The sequence below is a fragment of the Anomaloglossus baeobatrachus genome, chromosome 1 (assembly GCF_048569485.1).
Source record: "Anomaloglossus baeobatrachus isolate aAnoBae1 chromosome 1, aAnoBae1.hap1, whole genome shotgun sequence".
In the NCBI taxonomy this organism is placed as follows: Eukaryota; Metazoa; Chordata; class Amphibia; order Anura; family Aromobatidae; genus Anomaloglossus; species Anomaloglossus baeobatrachus.
This window is the reverse complement of record NC_134353.1, coordinates 940,322,950-940,341,024: the sequence shown is the minus strand read 5'-3', so window position 1 is coordinate 940,341,024 and position 18,075 is coordinate 940,322,950. Positions and strand designations below refer to the sequence as shown.

The window sequence follows — 18,075 nt, the reverse complement described above, 5'->3', positions numbered from 1 at the left end:
GATTAGGGTTAGGCATAGGGCTAGGTTTAGACATAAGATTAGGGTTAGGTTTAGGCATAGGGTTAGACATAGGATTAGGATTAGTCATAGGGCTAGAGTTAGACATAGGATAGTGTTAGGCATAGGTTAGGGTTAGACATAAGTTTATGATTAGGGTTAGGCATAGGTTTAGGGTTAGACTTAGGGTTAGGCAGAGGGCTAGGGTTAGGGTTCAGCATAGGATTAGGGTTAGGGATATGCATAGGATAGGGTTAAGCATAGGATTAGGGTTAGTTTTGATTAGGGTTAGGATAATAAAATTGCTACATAAAAAAAGTAATACAAAAACAAAACAATATATATAACTTATTATTTTTTTCAATTTGTATGCTTGATTTTAGTGGTGGAGCCGTGTACTGCTTAGTGGGGTGAGGGGGTGGTAAATAGGACTTTTTTTAAAAGTTTTTTTTATGATATTATTTTTCTTCTATATTTTAGTTATTATTTTATTGTTTTCTAGTTTTGACTTTCATGTTATATTTTATTATTATTTTGTTCTATCTTTTTTTCCTGGGTTTTTGCTTTTTCGTATATTTATTATTTGGTTGCTGTATGTTTTATTAGAGCTCTATAGGGCCGTATTGTACTTGGTGGGGTGAGGAGGTAGTAAATAGGACTTTTTTTAAGGTTTTTTTATTATATTATTTTTCTTCTATATTTGAGTTAATATTTTAATATTTTCTATTTTTTACTTTCTTGCTACCTTTTATTATTTATATTATGAATTTCCTTTTTTTCTATCTTTTATTGTTTGGTTATTGTATGTTGGTATTATTAGAGCTCTATAGGGCGGTATTTATATTATTGTTCTTTTCCTATATTTATTGTTTGGTCATTGTATGTTGGTATTATTAGAGCGCTATAGGGCGGTATTTATATTTTTCTTCTTTTCCTATATTTATTGTTTGTTCGTTGTATGTTGGTATTATTAGAGCTCTATAGGGCAGTATTTATATTTTTCTTTCTTTCCTATAATTATTGTTTGGTCATTGTATGTTGGTATTATTAGAGCTCTGTAGGGTGGTATTTATATTTTTCTTCTTTTCTTATATTTATTGTTTGGTCATTGTATGTTGGTATTATTAGAGCTCTATAGGGCAGTATTTATATTTTATTCTTTTCCTATATTTATTGTATAGTCGTTGTATGTTGGTATTTTTAGAGCTCTATAGGGCAGTATTTATATTTTTCGTCTTTTCCTATAATTAATTGTTTGGTCATTGTATGTTGGTATTATTAGAGCTCTGTAGGGTGGTATTTATATTTTTCTTCTTTTCTTATATTTATTGTTTGGTCATTGTATGTTGGTATTATTAGAGCTCTATAGGGCAGTATTTATATTTTTATTCTTTTCCTATATTTATTGTATAGTCGTTGTATGTTGGTATTTTTAGAGCTCTATAGGGCAGTATTTATATTTTTCGTCTTTTCCTATAATTATTGTTTGGTTATTGCATGTTGGTATTATTAGAGCTCTATAGGGCGGTATTTATATTTTTCTTCTTTTCCTACATTTATTGTTTGGTTATTGTAAGTTGGTATTATTAGAGCTCTATAGGGCGGTATTTATATTTTTCTTCTTTTCCTACATTTATTGTTTGGTTATTGTATGTTGGTATTATTAGAGCTCTATAAGGCGGTATTTATATTTTTCTTCTTTTCCTACATTTATTGTTTGGTTATTGTAAGTTGGTATTATTAGAGCTCTATACAGTGGTATTTATATTTTTTCTTTTTTTCCTATACTTTTTGTTTGGTCATAGTATGTTGGTATTATTAGAGCTCTATAGGGTGGTATTTATATTTTTGTTCTTTTTCTATATTTATTGTTTGGTCATTGTATGTTGGTATTATTAGAGCTCTATAGAGCGGTATTTATATTGGTTTTTGTATGTTGTATTATTGGAGCTCTATAGGGCGGTATTTATATTTTTTTTCTTTTCTATATTTATTGTTTGGTTATTGTATGTTGGTATTATTAGAGCTCTATGGGGCAGTATTTATATTGGTTGTTGTATGTTGGTATTATTAGAGCTCTATACGGCGGTATTTATATTTTTGCCTTTTTCTAGATTTATTGTTTGGTTGCTGTATGTTGGTATTATTAGAGCTATATGGGGCAGTATTTATATTGGTTGTTGTATGTTGGTATTATTAGGGCTCTATAGGGCGGTATTTATATTTTTGCCTTTTTCTAGATTTATTGTTTGGTCGTTGTATGTTGGTATTATTAGAGCTCTATAGGGCAGTATTTATATTTTTTCACTGTACTGTATAACTTTTTGCACTGTATTTCGGCGTCAGCACTATATAGTGTTGCTATTTGGGTATCTATATGACAGCATTTATGGCCAGTGTATCGATGAGCAGTACACTGGATGGCGCTTTTAATACTTAAGCACTGCATGGTATCATTATTTATACAATGTATGTGACTGTACACCATTTCCTATGGCAGCGTTACAAGGATGGCATAATTTGGGGCAAGGTATGAAAGAAATAAGCATTCCCCATGTAGTAACCGCCCGCGGTGTTTGGAATATTTAATGGCAGGGCAGTTTTCATCCACTGGGGTTATATGTAATGCATGATGCAATTGGAATGCAAATCCACAAAGTATTCCCTCCCCCGACACTGAAGCAGCAGGGGGTGCAGGAAAGTTGTGAGCTCCGGATATTTCTACCCTCGGATTATGAGCGGTTTCCATGAGTAATTGCTGCGCTTTTGCATGACTGTCACGCTGTGCTCGTCCGTACGGCGCGGCTGCAGAAATGCTACACTGCGCAGGAATGTGCAGGACGTCAGCGGGTGTATTTTTAGGACGGTGGTGTAATAGTCTATTGACGTAAGGACAATTGATGCAGATAATGCTGGCTGGAGACGCACCCGTTACTGTACGTGCAGCAGATGGCGTGCCGCTGTCTATATAATTACAGGAACTCCGCGCTGTAAACATTCATTGTACGCTCCCGAATATTTACCGCTTGCAAAAGTCTCACGATCGCCTCGTGCTCAAAACACCACCGAAGCACGTAAGTGACGCAACACATTTTGGTTTTTTTTTGCAGATAAATCGTGGCTCGCACAGCCGGCGTTCCCGCACGAGAAGAAGGATCGTCCGTTTAAGGTGCGCTGATAATCGGAGGGCCGTACAGCGTCTCTGCGCGGAGACACCACGCCGCCGTGTAATGCTGTGCAGGCGGGTACCTGCGGAGATAGTATACATCAAATGCATCTATGAAAATTCGAGTCTGATTAAGCATAAAATGATTTTGTATTTTTCCATTGAGTGCCTAAAAAAAGGACTCTGCATAGCCCCTCATTGTAGGTTTAGGCACAGGAACGGCAAAATTGCAACTCCACTTATTACATTTTGACAAAAGAAACATTTGCAAGAATCAGCGGTCAGATGGGAGGGGATGGACGTCAGGATCTGACTACACTCAGTTTGTTTGTAGTCTGTAACTATGGAGACGTATAGGTCTGAACAGGAGCTGCGTACTCAAAACGGGCATATGTTTAATCAAGGCTTGCTTCGTTTTTCTTTGTGAGCCTGTAATGATACGTCCCTGCCTCACCCCTCTTACAGGGACGCGCTCTGACACACCACCTTGGCCGGCTCCCTCGCTGCCCGGCATCCCTCTATGTGGGTACTTTTACCACCCGCTTCCCAGAGTCTGTGTGCACGTCTCAGGGGACCTCCGGTAGCGCTCCTAAGGAGTGTGTGCGTGGCGCTGCCCCCTCTCTTAAAGGGTCAGTGCGCCACTCCTAGGAAGTGCCTCTCAGCCTAGGAAGTGCCTCTCAGCCTAGGAAGTGCCTCTCAGCCTATTGCTAGGAGACACTGGGTATTTAAGGCAAGCTCCCACTAGGGAAGGTGCCTGTTCAACACCTTCAGTTTAGTCAGTGTGTTTTGTCTAGTCAGTTGTCAGGTCACCCGTCCCGTCCTGCTTGTCCTGTCCTGTCCTGCACGTACCTGCTACCAAGCCTGTCCTGCCTGTTGCACCTGGTTCCTGTCCTGTCCAGGCCAAACCTGTCTACCATCCCATCCTGCCTGTGTGCACCTGGTTTCAGTCCTGTCCCGGCCCGTACCTGCTGCCTGTCCGTCCTGCCTTGTTTGTACTAGTGACTGCCCGTCCTGCCCTATTGGTGCTAAAGACTCTGCCTGTCCATCCTGCCTGTGCCGTCTGCCTTGAGCCACCCTCGTGGACCCCGTCTGTACTTTAGACTGAGTCCTGCCTGCTACTGTGTCCGCCCTTGTCCTGGGGGTCAGCTACCACAGTCCCGGCCTCTACCCAGGGCCGCCACCGGGGGGGGACAACCAGGACTCTAGTCCGGGGCCTCAACAGAAGAGGGGGCCCCTTCACGCTTCATTTATTGGCTTACAAACCAGGGTGGAGGTGGAGCTGGGGTGGAGTCTCAAGGGGGCCCCAAAATTATGCCAGTCAGGGGCCTGAAATTCCTAGTGGCAGTCTTGCTCTACCCCACATTAGGGTATGCCCATGGGCTCCCTGTGGTCCAGTGGGTCCACTTCTAGCTCGCCGCAGCATCATACCCAGAGGCAAGCATGACAGAGTCATCAGAAAATGGGAAACAAGATAAAAATGTAGCAATTTGCTTTTCTTTACGTCACGACTATCTGCTCTTTACACGTTTCTTTTGTCTTTATTTATAGAGACACGCCGGAGACTTCTCCACGAAAGATGAAAATAGTAAGTAATTTGTTATTTTAGAGTAGACCTAGTTCTAAATGATGAGCAGCGCCGGCGTCCTGAGACGTGGACTGATACCTCCATCATTTACGGACAGCGGGAGACGCAGCGATAGCCCACCTTGTCACCCTTTGCAGTTGCAGTGTGAAAATGCAACGCTGAAAATGCAACATTGTTACACTTTTTGAACCCAAGTTTTATACACAGATTTTGCACTATTCATCTTCGATGATAGCAAAGTGGTGAAGCCCATGAGGGTCTAAGGGGGTGAACTTTTTCCTTACTGATACTGTAAAGCTGGTACTTGGGGTTCTTACCCTTTGTCAGTACAAAGTGGGAGACTGGTTGGCTGGGTGAGATCCATGAGATGGAGGGTCTAGGGCAGCGTTTTCCAACTCCAGTCCTTAGGAGCTACCAACGGTGCATGTTTTCAGGATTCCCTTAGTATTGCAGGTGATAACTTAATCACCTGCAGAGGTGATGATTCCAACACCAGTGCATTGCTGAGGAAATCCTGAAAACATGCAGTGTTGGTGGCTCTTCAGGACCGGAGTTGGGGAACATTGATCTAAGGGGTATCATCCTGGTGTCTCCCAAGGATTTCACAAAGGTGAGGTTGTGGAAGACAGATTCATGTCACAGGTCCTACATCACAGCAGAAATGCCCATAGAAATTAGACACAAGGTAGTTATACTGCATCATCCAGGCATCTCCCAAGCAAGGATTCCACAGAAACCGCCAAACTCTGCTAGAAAGGTGAGGTTGTGGAAGACTGATTCATCTCACAGGTCATATACCATGGCAAAAATAAGCATAAAAACTAGACACAAGGTAGTTATACTGCATCATCCAGGCGTCTCCCAAGCAAGGTTTTCTCAGGAACTGCCAAACTCTGCTACAAGGGTGAGGTTGTGGAAGACAGATTCATGTCATAGGCATATACCATGGCAAAAATACACATAAAAACTAGACACAAGGTAGTTATACTGCATCCTCCAGGTGTCTCCCAAGCAAGGATCTCACAGGAACTGCCATACTCTGCTACAAAGGTGAGGTTGTGGAAGACAGATTCATGTCACAGGACATACACCATGGCAGAAATCAGCATAGAAACTAGACACAACGGAGTTATAGTGCATCATCCAGGCATCACCCAAGCAAGGATCTCACAGGAACCGCCAAACTCTGCTACAAAGGTGAGGTTGTGGAAGACAGATTCATGTCACAGGTCATACACCATGGCAGAAATCAGCATAGAAACTAGACACAAGGTAGTTATAGTGCGCCATCCAGGCATCATTCAAGCAAGGATTTCACAGGAACTGCCAAACTCTGCTACAAAGGTGAGGTTGTGGAAGACAGATTCATGTCACAGGTCATACAGCATGGCGGAAATCAGCATAGAAACTAGACACAAGGTAGTTATACTGCATCATCCAGTCGTCTCCCAAGCAAGGATTTTACAGAATCCGCCAAACTCTGCTACAAAGGTGAGGTTGTGGAGGACTGATTCATCTCACAGGTCATATACCATGGCAAAAATACACATAAAAACTAGACACAAGGTAGTTATAGTGCATCATCCAGGCATCACCCAAGCAAGGATTTCACAGAAATAGCCAAACTCTGCTACAAAGGTGAGGTTGTGGAAGACAGATTCATGTCACAGATCACATACCACAGCAGAAATCGGCATAGAAACTAGACACAAGGTAGTTTATACTGCATCATCCAGGCGTCTCCCAAGCAAGGATTTCACAGGAACTGCCAAACTCTGCTACAAAGGTGAGGTTGTGGAAGACAGATTCATGTCACAGGTCATATACCATGGCAAAAATACACATAAAAACTAGACACAAGGTAGTTATAGTGCATCATCCAGGTGTCTCCCAAGCAAGGATCTCAAAGGAACTGCCATACTCTGCTACAAAGGTGAGGTTGTTGAAGACAGATTCATGTCACAGGTCATACAGCATGGCGGAAATCAGCATAGAAACTAGACACATGGTAGTTATAGAGCATTATCCAGGCGTCTCCCAAGCAAGGATTTCACAGAAATAGCCAAACTGTGCTACGAAGGTGAGGTTGTGGAAGACGGATTCATGTCACAGCTCACACACCATGGCAGAAATCAGCATAGAAACTAGACACAAGGTAGTTATAGTGCACCATCCAGGCATCATTCAAGCAAGGATTTCACAGGAACTGCCAAACTCTGCTACAAAGGTGAGGTTGTAAAAGACAGATTCATGTCACAGGTCACACATCATGACAAAAATACGCATAGAAACTAGACACAAGGGAGTTATACTGCATCATCCAGGTGTCTCCCAGGCCAGGATTTCACAGCAGACCGCAAATTCATGATGTGCTGTTCAAGGTCTTTTGAAGAAGCACCAAGAAATAGGTAACATTGAGGATCGTAGACGCAGTGGTGGGACAAGGAAACAGTGCAGCAGATGAAAACACATCATATTACTTCCCTTTGAAATCGGAAGATGTCCATCAGTGCCATCAGTTCAGAACTGGCAGCAACCAGGTATATCATTTATAGTTCTGAGATCGGGGGTCGGTTCTCCAAGATGTTTGGAACAACCTCACCGCTGAGTTTCTTCATATACCGTGTACAAGGGACGAGAAGAAGTGATAAAGAAAGAGGGCGGTCACCGAATACTGAGGGGATTTCAATTTCTCTTTGCTCTATCAATTACTCTGCAGTTGTTTTTCTACATCTGCCTAAAACCTTAGCACAGTCCTGTATATAATAAGATCTATGGCTCGCATATGCAATTGTTTTTTGCACAGAGGAGGCCAAGCCCTGGAGGAGCCATTCAGCGACCATAGAGCAGGTTTGGCTTCTGTAGAGACATTTGGCTATGGAAAAGCTCAATTCTGTGTAGGGGTGAGGTTCTAGAAAAGAGGGTTTGTCTAAGAGTGAATTATATTACACAGATATGACCATGTCCTTATGTTCCTGTCCTGCAGATCTCTGTGTGCACCCCGAGAAGAGGCTCCGATCCTCCTCATTCACATTCAGGCCAAGCCAGTCCTCTTCCGATTCAGGTACCTTCTATAGATGTCTCCTGTCTTGCGAAGTCTCTAGCAGAGATGATCGGGCACTACCATGCTTAGATGCTCGGTACTCATAACTAGTGATCTAACTAGTGATACTCATCACTAGTTACGAGTACTGAGCACCGGAGCATGGTAGTGCCCGCTCATCACTAGTTACCAGTACTGAGCACCCGAGCATGGTAGTGCCCGCTCATCACTAGTTACGAGTACTGAGCACCCGAGCATGGTACTGCCCGCTCATCACTAGTTACGAGTACAGAGCACCCGAGCATGGTAGTGCCCGCTCATCACTAGTTACGAGTACAGAGCACCCGAGCATGGTAGTGCCCGCTCATCACTAGTTACGAGTACAGAGCACCCGAGCATGGTAGTGCCCGCTCATCACTAGTTACGAGTACAGAGCACCCGAGCATGGTAGTGCCCGCTCATCACTAGTTACCAGTACAGAGCACCCGAGCATGGTAGTACCCGCTCATCACTAGTTACCAGTACTGAGCACCCGAGCATGGTAGTGCCCGCTCATCACTAGTTACGAGTACAGAGCACCCGAGCATGGTAGCGCCCGCTCATCACTAGTTACCAGTACAGAGCACCCGAGCATGGTAGTGCCCGCTCATCACTAGTTACGAGTACAGAGCACCTGAGCATGGTAGTGCCCGCTCATCACTAGTTACCAGTACTGAGCACCCGAGCATGGTAGTGCCCGCTCATCACTAGTTACCAGTACTGAGCACCCGAGCATGGTAGTACCCGCTCATCACTAGTTACCAGTACTGAGCACCCGAGCATGGTAGTGCCCGCTCATCACTAGTTACGAGTACAGAGCACCCGAGCATGGTAGCGCCCGCTCATCACTAGTTACCAGTACAGAGCACCCGAGCATGGTAGTGCCCGCTCATCACTAGTTACGAGTACAGAGCACCTGAGCATGGTAGTGCCCGCTCATCACTAGTTACCAGTACTGAGCACCCGAGCATGGTAGTGCCCGCTCATCACTAGTTACCAGTACAGAGCACCCGAGCATGGTAGTGCCCGCTCATCACTAGTTACCAGTACAGAGCACCCGAGCATGGTAGTGCCCGCTCATCACTAGTTACGAGTACAGAGCACCTGAGCATGGTAGTGCCCGCTCATCACTAGTTACCAGTACAGAGCACCCGAGCATGGTAGTGCCCGCTCATCACTAGTTACGAGTACAGAGCACCTGAGCATGGTAGTGCCCACTCATCACTAGTTACCAGTACAGAGCACCCGAGCATGGTAGTACCCGCTCATCACTAGTTATGAGTACAGAGCTCCTGAGCATGGTAGTACCCGCTCATCACTAGTTACGAGTACTGAGCACCCGAGCATGGTAGTGCCCGCTCATCACTAGTTACGAGTACTGAGCACCCGAGCATGGTAGTGCCCACTCATCACTAGTTACGAGTACTGAGCACCCGAGCATGGTAGTGCCCGCTCATCACTAGTTACCAGTACTGAGCACCCGAGCATGGTAGTGCCCGCTCATCACTAGTTACCAGTACTGAGCACCCGAGCATGGTAGTGCCCGCTCATCACTAGTTACCAGTACTGAGCACCTGAGCATGGTAGTGCCCGCTCATCACTAGTTACCAGTACTGAGCACCTGAGCATGGTAGTGCCCACTCATCACTAGTTACCAGTACTGAGCACCCGAGCATGGTAGTGCCCGCTCATCACTAGTTACCAGTACTGAGCACCCGAGCATGGTAGTGCCCGCTCATCACTAGTTACCAGTACTGAGCATCCGAGCATGGTAGTGCCCACTCATCACTAGTTACCAGTACTGAGCACCCGAGCATGGTAGTGCTCGCTCATCACTAGTTACGAGTACCGAGCACCCGAGCATGGTAGTGCCCGCTCATCACTAGTTACAAGTATTGAGCACCTGAGCATGGTAGTGCCCGCTCATCACTAGTTACGAGTACTGAGCACCCGAGCATGGTAGTGCCCGCTCATCACTAGTTACGAGTACTGAGCACCTGAGCATGGTAGTGCCCGCTCATCACTAGTTACAAGTATTGAGCACCTGAGCATGGTAGTGCCCACTCATCACTAGTTACCAGTACTGAGCATCCGAGCATGGTAGTGCCCACTCATCACTAGTTACCAGTACTGAGCACCCGAGCATGGTAGTGCTCGCTCATCACTAGTTACGAGTACTGAGCACCCGAGCATGGTAGTGCCCGCTCATCACTAGTTACAAGTATTGAGCACCTGAGCATGGTAGTGCCCGCTCATCACTAGTTACGAGTACTGAGCACCCGAGCATGGTAGTGCCCGCTCATCACTAGTTACGAGTACTGAGCACCCGAGCATGGTAGTGCCCGCTCATCACTAGTTACGAGTACTGAGCACCTGAGCATGGTAGTGCCCGCTCATCACTACTTACGAGTACTGAGCACCCGAGCATGGTAGTGCCCGCTCATCACTAGTTACCAGTACTGAGCACCCGAGCATGGTAGTGCCCGCTCATAACTAGTTACCAGTACTGAGCACCCGAGCATGGTAGTGCCCGCTCATCACTAGTTACGAGTACTGAGCACCCGAGCATGGTAGTGCCCGCTCATCACTAGTTACCAGTACTGAGCACCCGAGCATGGTAGTGCCCGCTCATCACTAGTTACCAGTACTGAGAACCCGAGCATGGTAGTGCCCGCTCATCACTAGTTACCAGTACTGAGCACCCGAGCATGGTAGTGCCCGCTCATCACTAGTTACGAGTACTGAGCACCTGAGCATGGTAGTGCCCGCTCATCACTAGTTACCAGTACTGAGAACCCGAGCATGGTAGTGCCCGCTCATCACTAGTTACCAGTACTGAGCACCCGAGCATGGTAGTGTCCGCTCATCACTAGTTACGAGTACTGAGCACCCGAGCATGGTAGTGCCCGCTCATCACTAGTTACGAGTACTGAGCACCCGATCATGGTAGTGCCCGCTCACCACTAGTTACGAGTACTGAGCACCCGAGCATGGTAGTGCTCACTCATCACTAGTTACAAGTACTGAGCACCCGAGCATGGTAGTGCTCACTCATCACTAGTTACAAGTACTGAGCACCCGAGCATGGTAGTGCCCGCTCATCACTAGTTACGAGTACTGAGCACCCGAGCATGGGAGTGCCCGCTCATCACTAGTTACGAGTACTCAGCACCTGAGCATGGTAGTGCCCGCTCATCACTAGTTACCAGTACTGAGCACCCGAGCATGGTAGTGCCCGCTCATCACTAGTTACCAGTACAGAGCACCCGAGCATGGTAGTGCCCGCTCATCACTAGTTACAAGTACAGAGCACCTGAGCATGGTAGTGCCTGCTCATCACTAGTTACAAGTACAGAGCACCTGAGCATGGTAGTGCCCGCTCATCACTAGTTACAAGTACAGAGCACCCAAGCATGGTAGTGCCCGCTCATCACTAGTTACCAGTACTGAGCACCCGAGCATGGTAGTGCCCGCTCATCACTAGTTACGAGTACCGAGCACCTGAGCATGGTAGTGCCCGCTCATCACTAGTTACCAGTACAGAGCACTCGAGCATGGTAGTGCCCGCTCATCACTAGTTACCAGTACTGAGCACCCGAGCATGGTAGTGCCCGCTCATCACTAGTTACCAGTACAGAGCACCCGAGCATGGTAGTGTTCACTCATCACTAGTTATGAGTACAGAGCACCCGAGCATGGTAGTGCCCGCTCATCACTAGTTACGAGTACTGAGCACCTGAGCATGGTAGTGCCCGCTCATCACTAGTTACGAGTACTGAGCACCCGAGCATGGTAGTGCCCTCTCATCACTAGTTACGAGTACTGAGCACCCGAGCATGGTAGTGCCCGCTCATCACTAGTTACGAGTACAGAGCACCCGAGCATGGTAGTGCCCGCTCATCACTAGTTACGAGTACAGATCACCCGAGCATGGTAGTGCCCGCTCATCACTAGTTACGAGTACTGAGCACCCGGGCATGGTAGTGCCCGCTCATCACTAGTTACGAGTACTGAGCACCTGAGCATGGTAGTGCCCTCTCATCACTAGTTACGAGTACTGAGCACCCGAGCATGGTAGTGCCCGCTCATCACTAGTTACGAGTACTGAGCACCCGAGCATGGTAGTGCCCGCTCATCACTAGTTACGAGTACTGAGCACCTGAGCATGGTAGTGCCCGCTCATCACTAGGTACGAGTACTGAGCACCCGAGCATGGTAGTGCCCGCTCATCACTAGTTACGAGTACTGAGCACCTGAGCATGGTAGTGCCCGCTCATCACTAGTTACGAGTACTGAGCACCCGAGCATGGTAGTGCCCGCTCATCACTAGTTACAAGTATTGAGCACCTGAGCATGGTAGTGCCCGCTCATCACTAGTTACGAGTACTGAGCACCCGAGCATGGTAGTGCCCGCTCATCACTAGTTACGAGTACTGAGCACCCGAGCATGGTAGTGCCCGCTCATCACTAGTTACGAGTACTGAGCACCTGAGCATGGTAGTGCCCGCTCATCACTACTTACGAGTACTGAGCACCCGAGCATGGTAGTGCCCGCTCATCACTAGTTACCAGTACTGAGCACCCGAGCATGGTAGTGCCCGCTCATAACTAGTTACCAGTACTGAGCACCCGAGCATGGTAGTGCCCGCTCATCACTAGTTACGAGTACTGAGCACCCGAGCATGGTAGTGCCCGCTCATCACTAGTTACCAGTACTGAGAACCCGAGCATGGTAGTGCCCGCTCATCACTAGTTACCAGTACTGAGCACCCGAGCATGGTAGTGCCCGCTCATCACTAGTTACGAGTACTGAGCACCTGAGCATGGTAGTGCCCGCTCATCACTAGTTACCAGTACTGAGAACCCGAGCATGGTAGTGCCCGCTCATCACTAGTTACCAGTACTGAGCACCCGAGCATGGTAGTGTCCGCTCATCACTAGTTACGAGTACTGAGCACCCGAGCATGGTAGTGCCCGCTCATCACTAGTTACGAGTACTGAGCACCCGATCATGGTAGTGCCCGCTCACCACTAGTTACGAGTACTGAGCACCCGAGCATGGTAGTGCTCACTCATCACTAGTTACAAGTACTGAGCACCCGAGCATGGTAGTGCTCACTCATCACTAGTTACAAGTACTGAGCACCCGAGCATGGTAGTGCCCGCTCATCACTAGTTACGAGTACTGAGCACCCGAGCATGGGAGTGCCCGCTCATCACTAGTTACGAGTACTCAGCACCTGAGCATGGTAGTGCCCGCTCATCACTAGTTACCAGTACTGAGCACCCGAGCATGGTAGTGCCCGCTCATCACTAGTTACCAGTACAGAGCACCCGAGCATGGTAGTGCCCGCTCATCACTAGTTACAAGTACAGAGCACCTGAGCATGGTAGTGCCTGCTCATCACTAGTTACAAGTACAGAGCACCTGAGCATGGTAGTGCCCCGCTCATCACTAGTTACAAGTACAGAGCACCCAAGCATGGTAGTGCCCGCTCATCACTAGTTACCAGTACTGAGCACCCCGAGCATGGTAGTGCCCGCTCATCACTAGTTACGAGTACCGAGCACCTGAGCATGGTAGTGCCCGCTCATCACTAGTTACCAGTACAGAGCACTCGAGCATGGTAGTGCCCGCTCATCACTAGTTACCAGTACTGAGCACCCGAGCATGGTAGTGCCCGCTCATCACTAGTTACCAGTACAGAGCACCCGAGCATGGTAGTGTTCACTCATCACTAGTTATGAGTACAGAGCACCCGAGCATGGTAGTGCCAGCTCATCACTAGTTACGAGTACTGAGCACCCGAGCATGGTAGTGCCCGCTCATCACTAGTTACGAGTACAGAGCACCCGAGCATGGTAGTGCCCGCTCATCACTAGGTATGAGTACAGAGCACCCGAGCATGGAAGTGCCCGCTCATCACTAGTTACGAGTACTGAGCACCCGAGCATGGTAGTGCCCGCTCATCACTAGTTACGAGTACTGAGCACCTGAGCATGGTAGTGCCCGCTCATCACTAGTTACGAGTACTGAGCACCCGAGCATGGTAGTGCCCTCTCATCACTAGTTACGAGTACTGAGCACCCGAGCATGGTAGTGCCCGCTCATCACTAGTTACGAGTACAGAGCACCCGAGCATGGTAGTGCCCGCTCATCACTAGTTACGAGTACAGATCACCCGAGCATGGTAGTGCCCGCTCATCACTAGTTACGAGTACTGAGCACCCGGGCATGGTAGTGCCCGCTCATCACTAGTTACGAGTACTGAGCACCTGAGCATGGTAGTGCCCTCTCATCACTAGTTACGAGTACTGAGCACCCGAGCATGGTAGTGCCCGCTCATCACTAGTTACGAGTACTGAGCACCCGAGCATGGTAGTGCCCGCTCATCACTAGTTACGAGTACTGAGCACCTGAGCATGGTAGTGCCCGCTCATCACTAGGTACGAGTACTGAGCACCCGAGCATGGTAGTGCCCGCTCATCACTAGTTACGAGTACTGAGCACCTGAGCATGGTAGTGCCCGCTCATCACTAGTTACGAGTACTGAGCACCTGAGCATGGTAGTGCCCGCTCATCACTAGTTACCAGTACTGAGCACCGGAGCATGGTAGTGCCCACTCATCACTAGTTACCAGTACTGAGCACCCGAGCATGGTAGTGCCCGCTCATCACTAGTTACCAGTACTGAGCACCCGAGCATGGTAGTGCCCGCTCATCACTAGTTACCAGTACAGAGCACCCGAGCATGGTAGTGTTCGCTCATCACTAGTTACAAGTACAGAGCACCTGAGCATGGTAGTGCCTGCTCATCACTAGTTACAAGTACAGAGCACCTGAGCATGGTAGTGCCCGCTCATCACTAGTTACAAGTACAGAGCACCCAAGCATGGTAGTGCCCGCTCATCACTAGTTACCAGTACCGAGCACCTGAGCATGGTAGTGCCCGCTCATCACTAGTTACCAGTACAGAGCACCCGAGCATGGTAGTGCCCACTCATCACTAGTTACGAGTACCGAGCACCTGAGCATGGTAGTGCCCGCTCATCACTAGTTACCAGTACAGAGCACCCGAGCATGGTAGTGCCCGCTCATCACTAGTTACGAGTACCGAGCACCTGAGCATGGTAGTGCCCGCTCATCACTAGTTACCAGTACTGAGCACCCGAGCATGGTAGTGCCCCGCTCATCACTAGTTACCAGTACAGAGCACCCGAGCATGGTAGTGCCCGCTCATCACTAGTTACCAGTACTGAGCACCTGAGCATGGTAGTGCCCACTCATCACTAGTTACCAGTACTGAGCACCCGAGCATGGTAGTGCCCGCTCATCACTAGTTACGAGTACTGAGCACCCGAGCATGGTAGTGCCCGCTCATCACTAGTTACGAGTACAGAGCACCCGAGCATGGTAGTGCCCGCTCATCACTAGGTACGAGTACAGAGCACCCGAGCATGGAAGTGCCCGCTCATCACTAGTTACGAGTACTGAGCACCCGAGCATGGTAGTGCCCGCTCATCACTAGTTACGAGTACTGAGCACCTGAGCATGGTAGTGCCCGCTCATCACTAGTTACGAGTACTGAGCACCCGAGCATGGTAGTGCCCGCTCATCACTAGTTACGAGTACAGATCACCCGAGCATGGTAGTGCCCGCTCATCACTAGTTACGAGTACAGAGCACCCGAGCATGGTAGTGCCCGCTCATCACTAGGTACGAGTACTGAGCACCCGAGCATGGTAGTGCCCGCTCATCACTAGTTACGAGTACTGAGCACCTGAGCATGGTAGTGCCCGCTCATCACTAGTTACGAGTACTGAGCACCTGAGCATGGTAGTGCCCGCTCATCACTAGTTACCAGTACTGAGCACCGGAGCATGGTAGTGCCCGCTCATCACTAGTTACCAGTACTGAGCACCCGAGCATGGTAGTGCCCGCTCATCACTAGTTACTAGTACTGAGCACCCGAGCATGGTAGTGCCCGCTCATCACTAGTTACTAGTACTGAGCACCCGAGCATGGTAGTGCCCGCTCATCACTAGTTACGAGTACTGAGCACCCGAGCATGGTAGTGCCCGCTCATCACTAGTTACCAGTACTGAGCACCCGAGCATGGTAGTGCCCGCTCATCACTAGTTACCAGTACTGAGCACCCGAGCATGGTAGTGCCCGCTCATCACTAGTTACCAGTACTGAGCACCCGAGCATGGCAGTGCCCGCTCATCACTAGTCTCAAAGGATTATCTCCTCTTTTTATTGTCTGAAGCTGTTTTCTTCTCTTAATAATACATTGTCTTATTTTCTATCCAGATCATAGAGCATTGGAGAAACGTGTTCGCTCCTCTTCCTTTACTCTGCTGACGAGCTTCCCTCCCAACCAGCCCGGTAAGTGCGATGTTATCTAATAACACAATGTGTCAGATATACAGGAAGTATTGAACACATCATCAATTTTCTTAAGTAAATATATTTCTAAAGGTTCCATTCACATACATTTCTCACAAGACGTCAGTAACAACCTATCCAATCCACACAGGCAAAGAAATCAAACCATAAATGTCCATAAATTATGTGTAATAATGAGAAATGAAAGAGTATTAAACACGTTACTGAAAAGTATTTAATACTTCGTAGAAAAGCCTTTCTTGGTAGTGAAGCTTTCAGACGCCTCCTGGATGGAGACACTAGTCGCCTGCATTGCTCCGGTGCAGTTTGGTCCAGTCTTCCACACACACTCCTCATATCCTGTAGATCCCGGCTCCTCCTATGGTATCTGAGCTTTAGTTCCTTCCATACGTTTTCTATTGGATTCAGCTCTGGTGATCGGCTCGGCCATTCTAGCAGATTTATTTTCTTTCCTTGGCCGTGTGTTTGGGGTCATCGTCTTGATGAAATGTCCTCCCTCGTTTCATCTTCATCATCCTAGTAGATGGCAGCAGATTTTAGCAATGTCTCAGTACATTTGTCCATTCATTCTTCTTTCATTATATGTAGTCTGCCAGTGCCGTCTGCTGTAAATCAGCCACACACCATGATGTTCCCACCTCCACATTTCACTGTTGTTGGTGTTTTTGGGGTGATTTGCCTTTTGGCCTCCAAACATGATGTGTATTATGGCCTCCAAAGAGTTCAGTTTTGCTCTCATCTGACCAGACTATATTCTCCAGTATTTCACAGACGTCTGTAAATGTTGTGGAGTAAATGTTAAACACGCTTGAACTTGCTTTGTGTTCATCAATGGAGTCTTGTATGGTGAGCGTGCATACAGGAGCGTGCCTATATGAGTGTGCATATATGAGTGTGCATATAAGAGTGTGCATATAAGAGTGTGCATATAAGAGTGTGCATATAAGAGTGTGCATATAAGAGTGTGCATATAAGAGTGTGCATATAAGAGCGTGCATACAGGAGCGTGTATACAGGAGCGTGCATATAAGAGCGTGCATATAAGAGCGTGCAAATAAGAGCGTGCATATAAGAGCGTGCATACAGGAGCGTGCATACAGGAGCGTGCATACAGGAGCGTGCATACAGGAGCGTGCATATAAGAGCGTGCATACAGGAGCGTGCATACAGGAACGTGCATACAGGAGCGTGCATACAGGAGCGTGCATATAAGAGCGTGCATATAAGAGCGTGCATATAAGAGTGTGCATACAGGAGCGTGCATACAGGAGCGTGCATATAAGAGCGTGCATACAGGAGCGTGCATATAAGAGCGTGCATACAGGAACGTGCATACAGGAGCGTGCATAGAGGAGCGTGCATACAGGAGCATGCATACAGGAGCGTGCATACAGGAGCATGTGTGTCGCCCTGGGCAAGCCAGGGAACACAGGTCACACACCACCACACCCTACATCCCAGCTAGGAACACCAAAGCTAACCAAAAATCCTTGTTGCCTTCCTCCAGAGGCTGATGATTCACACCAGGGGGTGGGCCAGGCAGTTGGCTCCGCCCACCGAGGAGTTCACAGCTCTGGAGTCAGGAAGTACCAGGCAGATTAGCCCAGGCAGGGCTTGAGTGAAGAGCTGATAAGCTAGGGGAGAGAAGGAGTAAACAGCTAAGTGAAAGTGAAGGAAGAAAAGTAGTAAAGGAGGAAAGCAAGAGTGGTGACAGAACAGAAAGAGTGTGCAAAAGCCTGAAGTAGTCCAGCTGTGTGCAGGACAGGTCAGCAAGGTCAGCAACGGCGGTGACTGTCTGGAGGGGGACCGTTTGGAAGTTCCTGGAAGGACCCCGT

The 18,075-nt window shown here is 47.9% G+C and overlaps 1 protein-coding gene across 3 annotated transcripts in view; it reads left to right on the top strand.

Moving 5' to 3' along the window:
- Nucleotides 1-18,075, top strand: part of RANBP3L (RAN binding protein 3 like) — a 92,654-nt gene that overhangs the window by 30,641 nt on the left and 43,938 nt on the right. For all 3 annotated transcript variants that reach the window (XR_012727561.1, XM_075328550.1, XM_075328562.1), the window contains exons 2-5: nt 3,108-3,166; nt 4,712-4,748; nt 7,735-7,812; nt 16,145-16,219. Coding sequence is in view for 2 of the 3 variants with exons in the window: in XM_075328550.1 (XP_075184665.1) it covers nt 3,108-3,166; nt 4,712-4,748; nt 7,735-7,812; nt 16,145-16,219 (249 nt within the window). In the remaining variant the exon portion in view is untranslated. The remainder of the gene's footprint in view (nt 1-3,107; nt 3,167-4,711; nt 4,749-7,734; nt 7,813-16,144; nt 16,220-18,075) is intronic.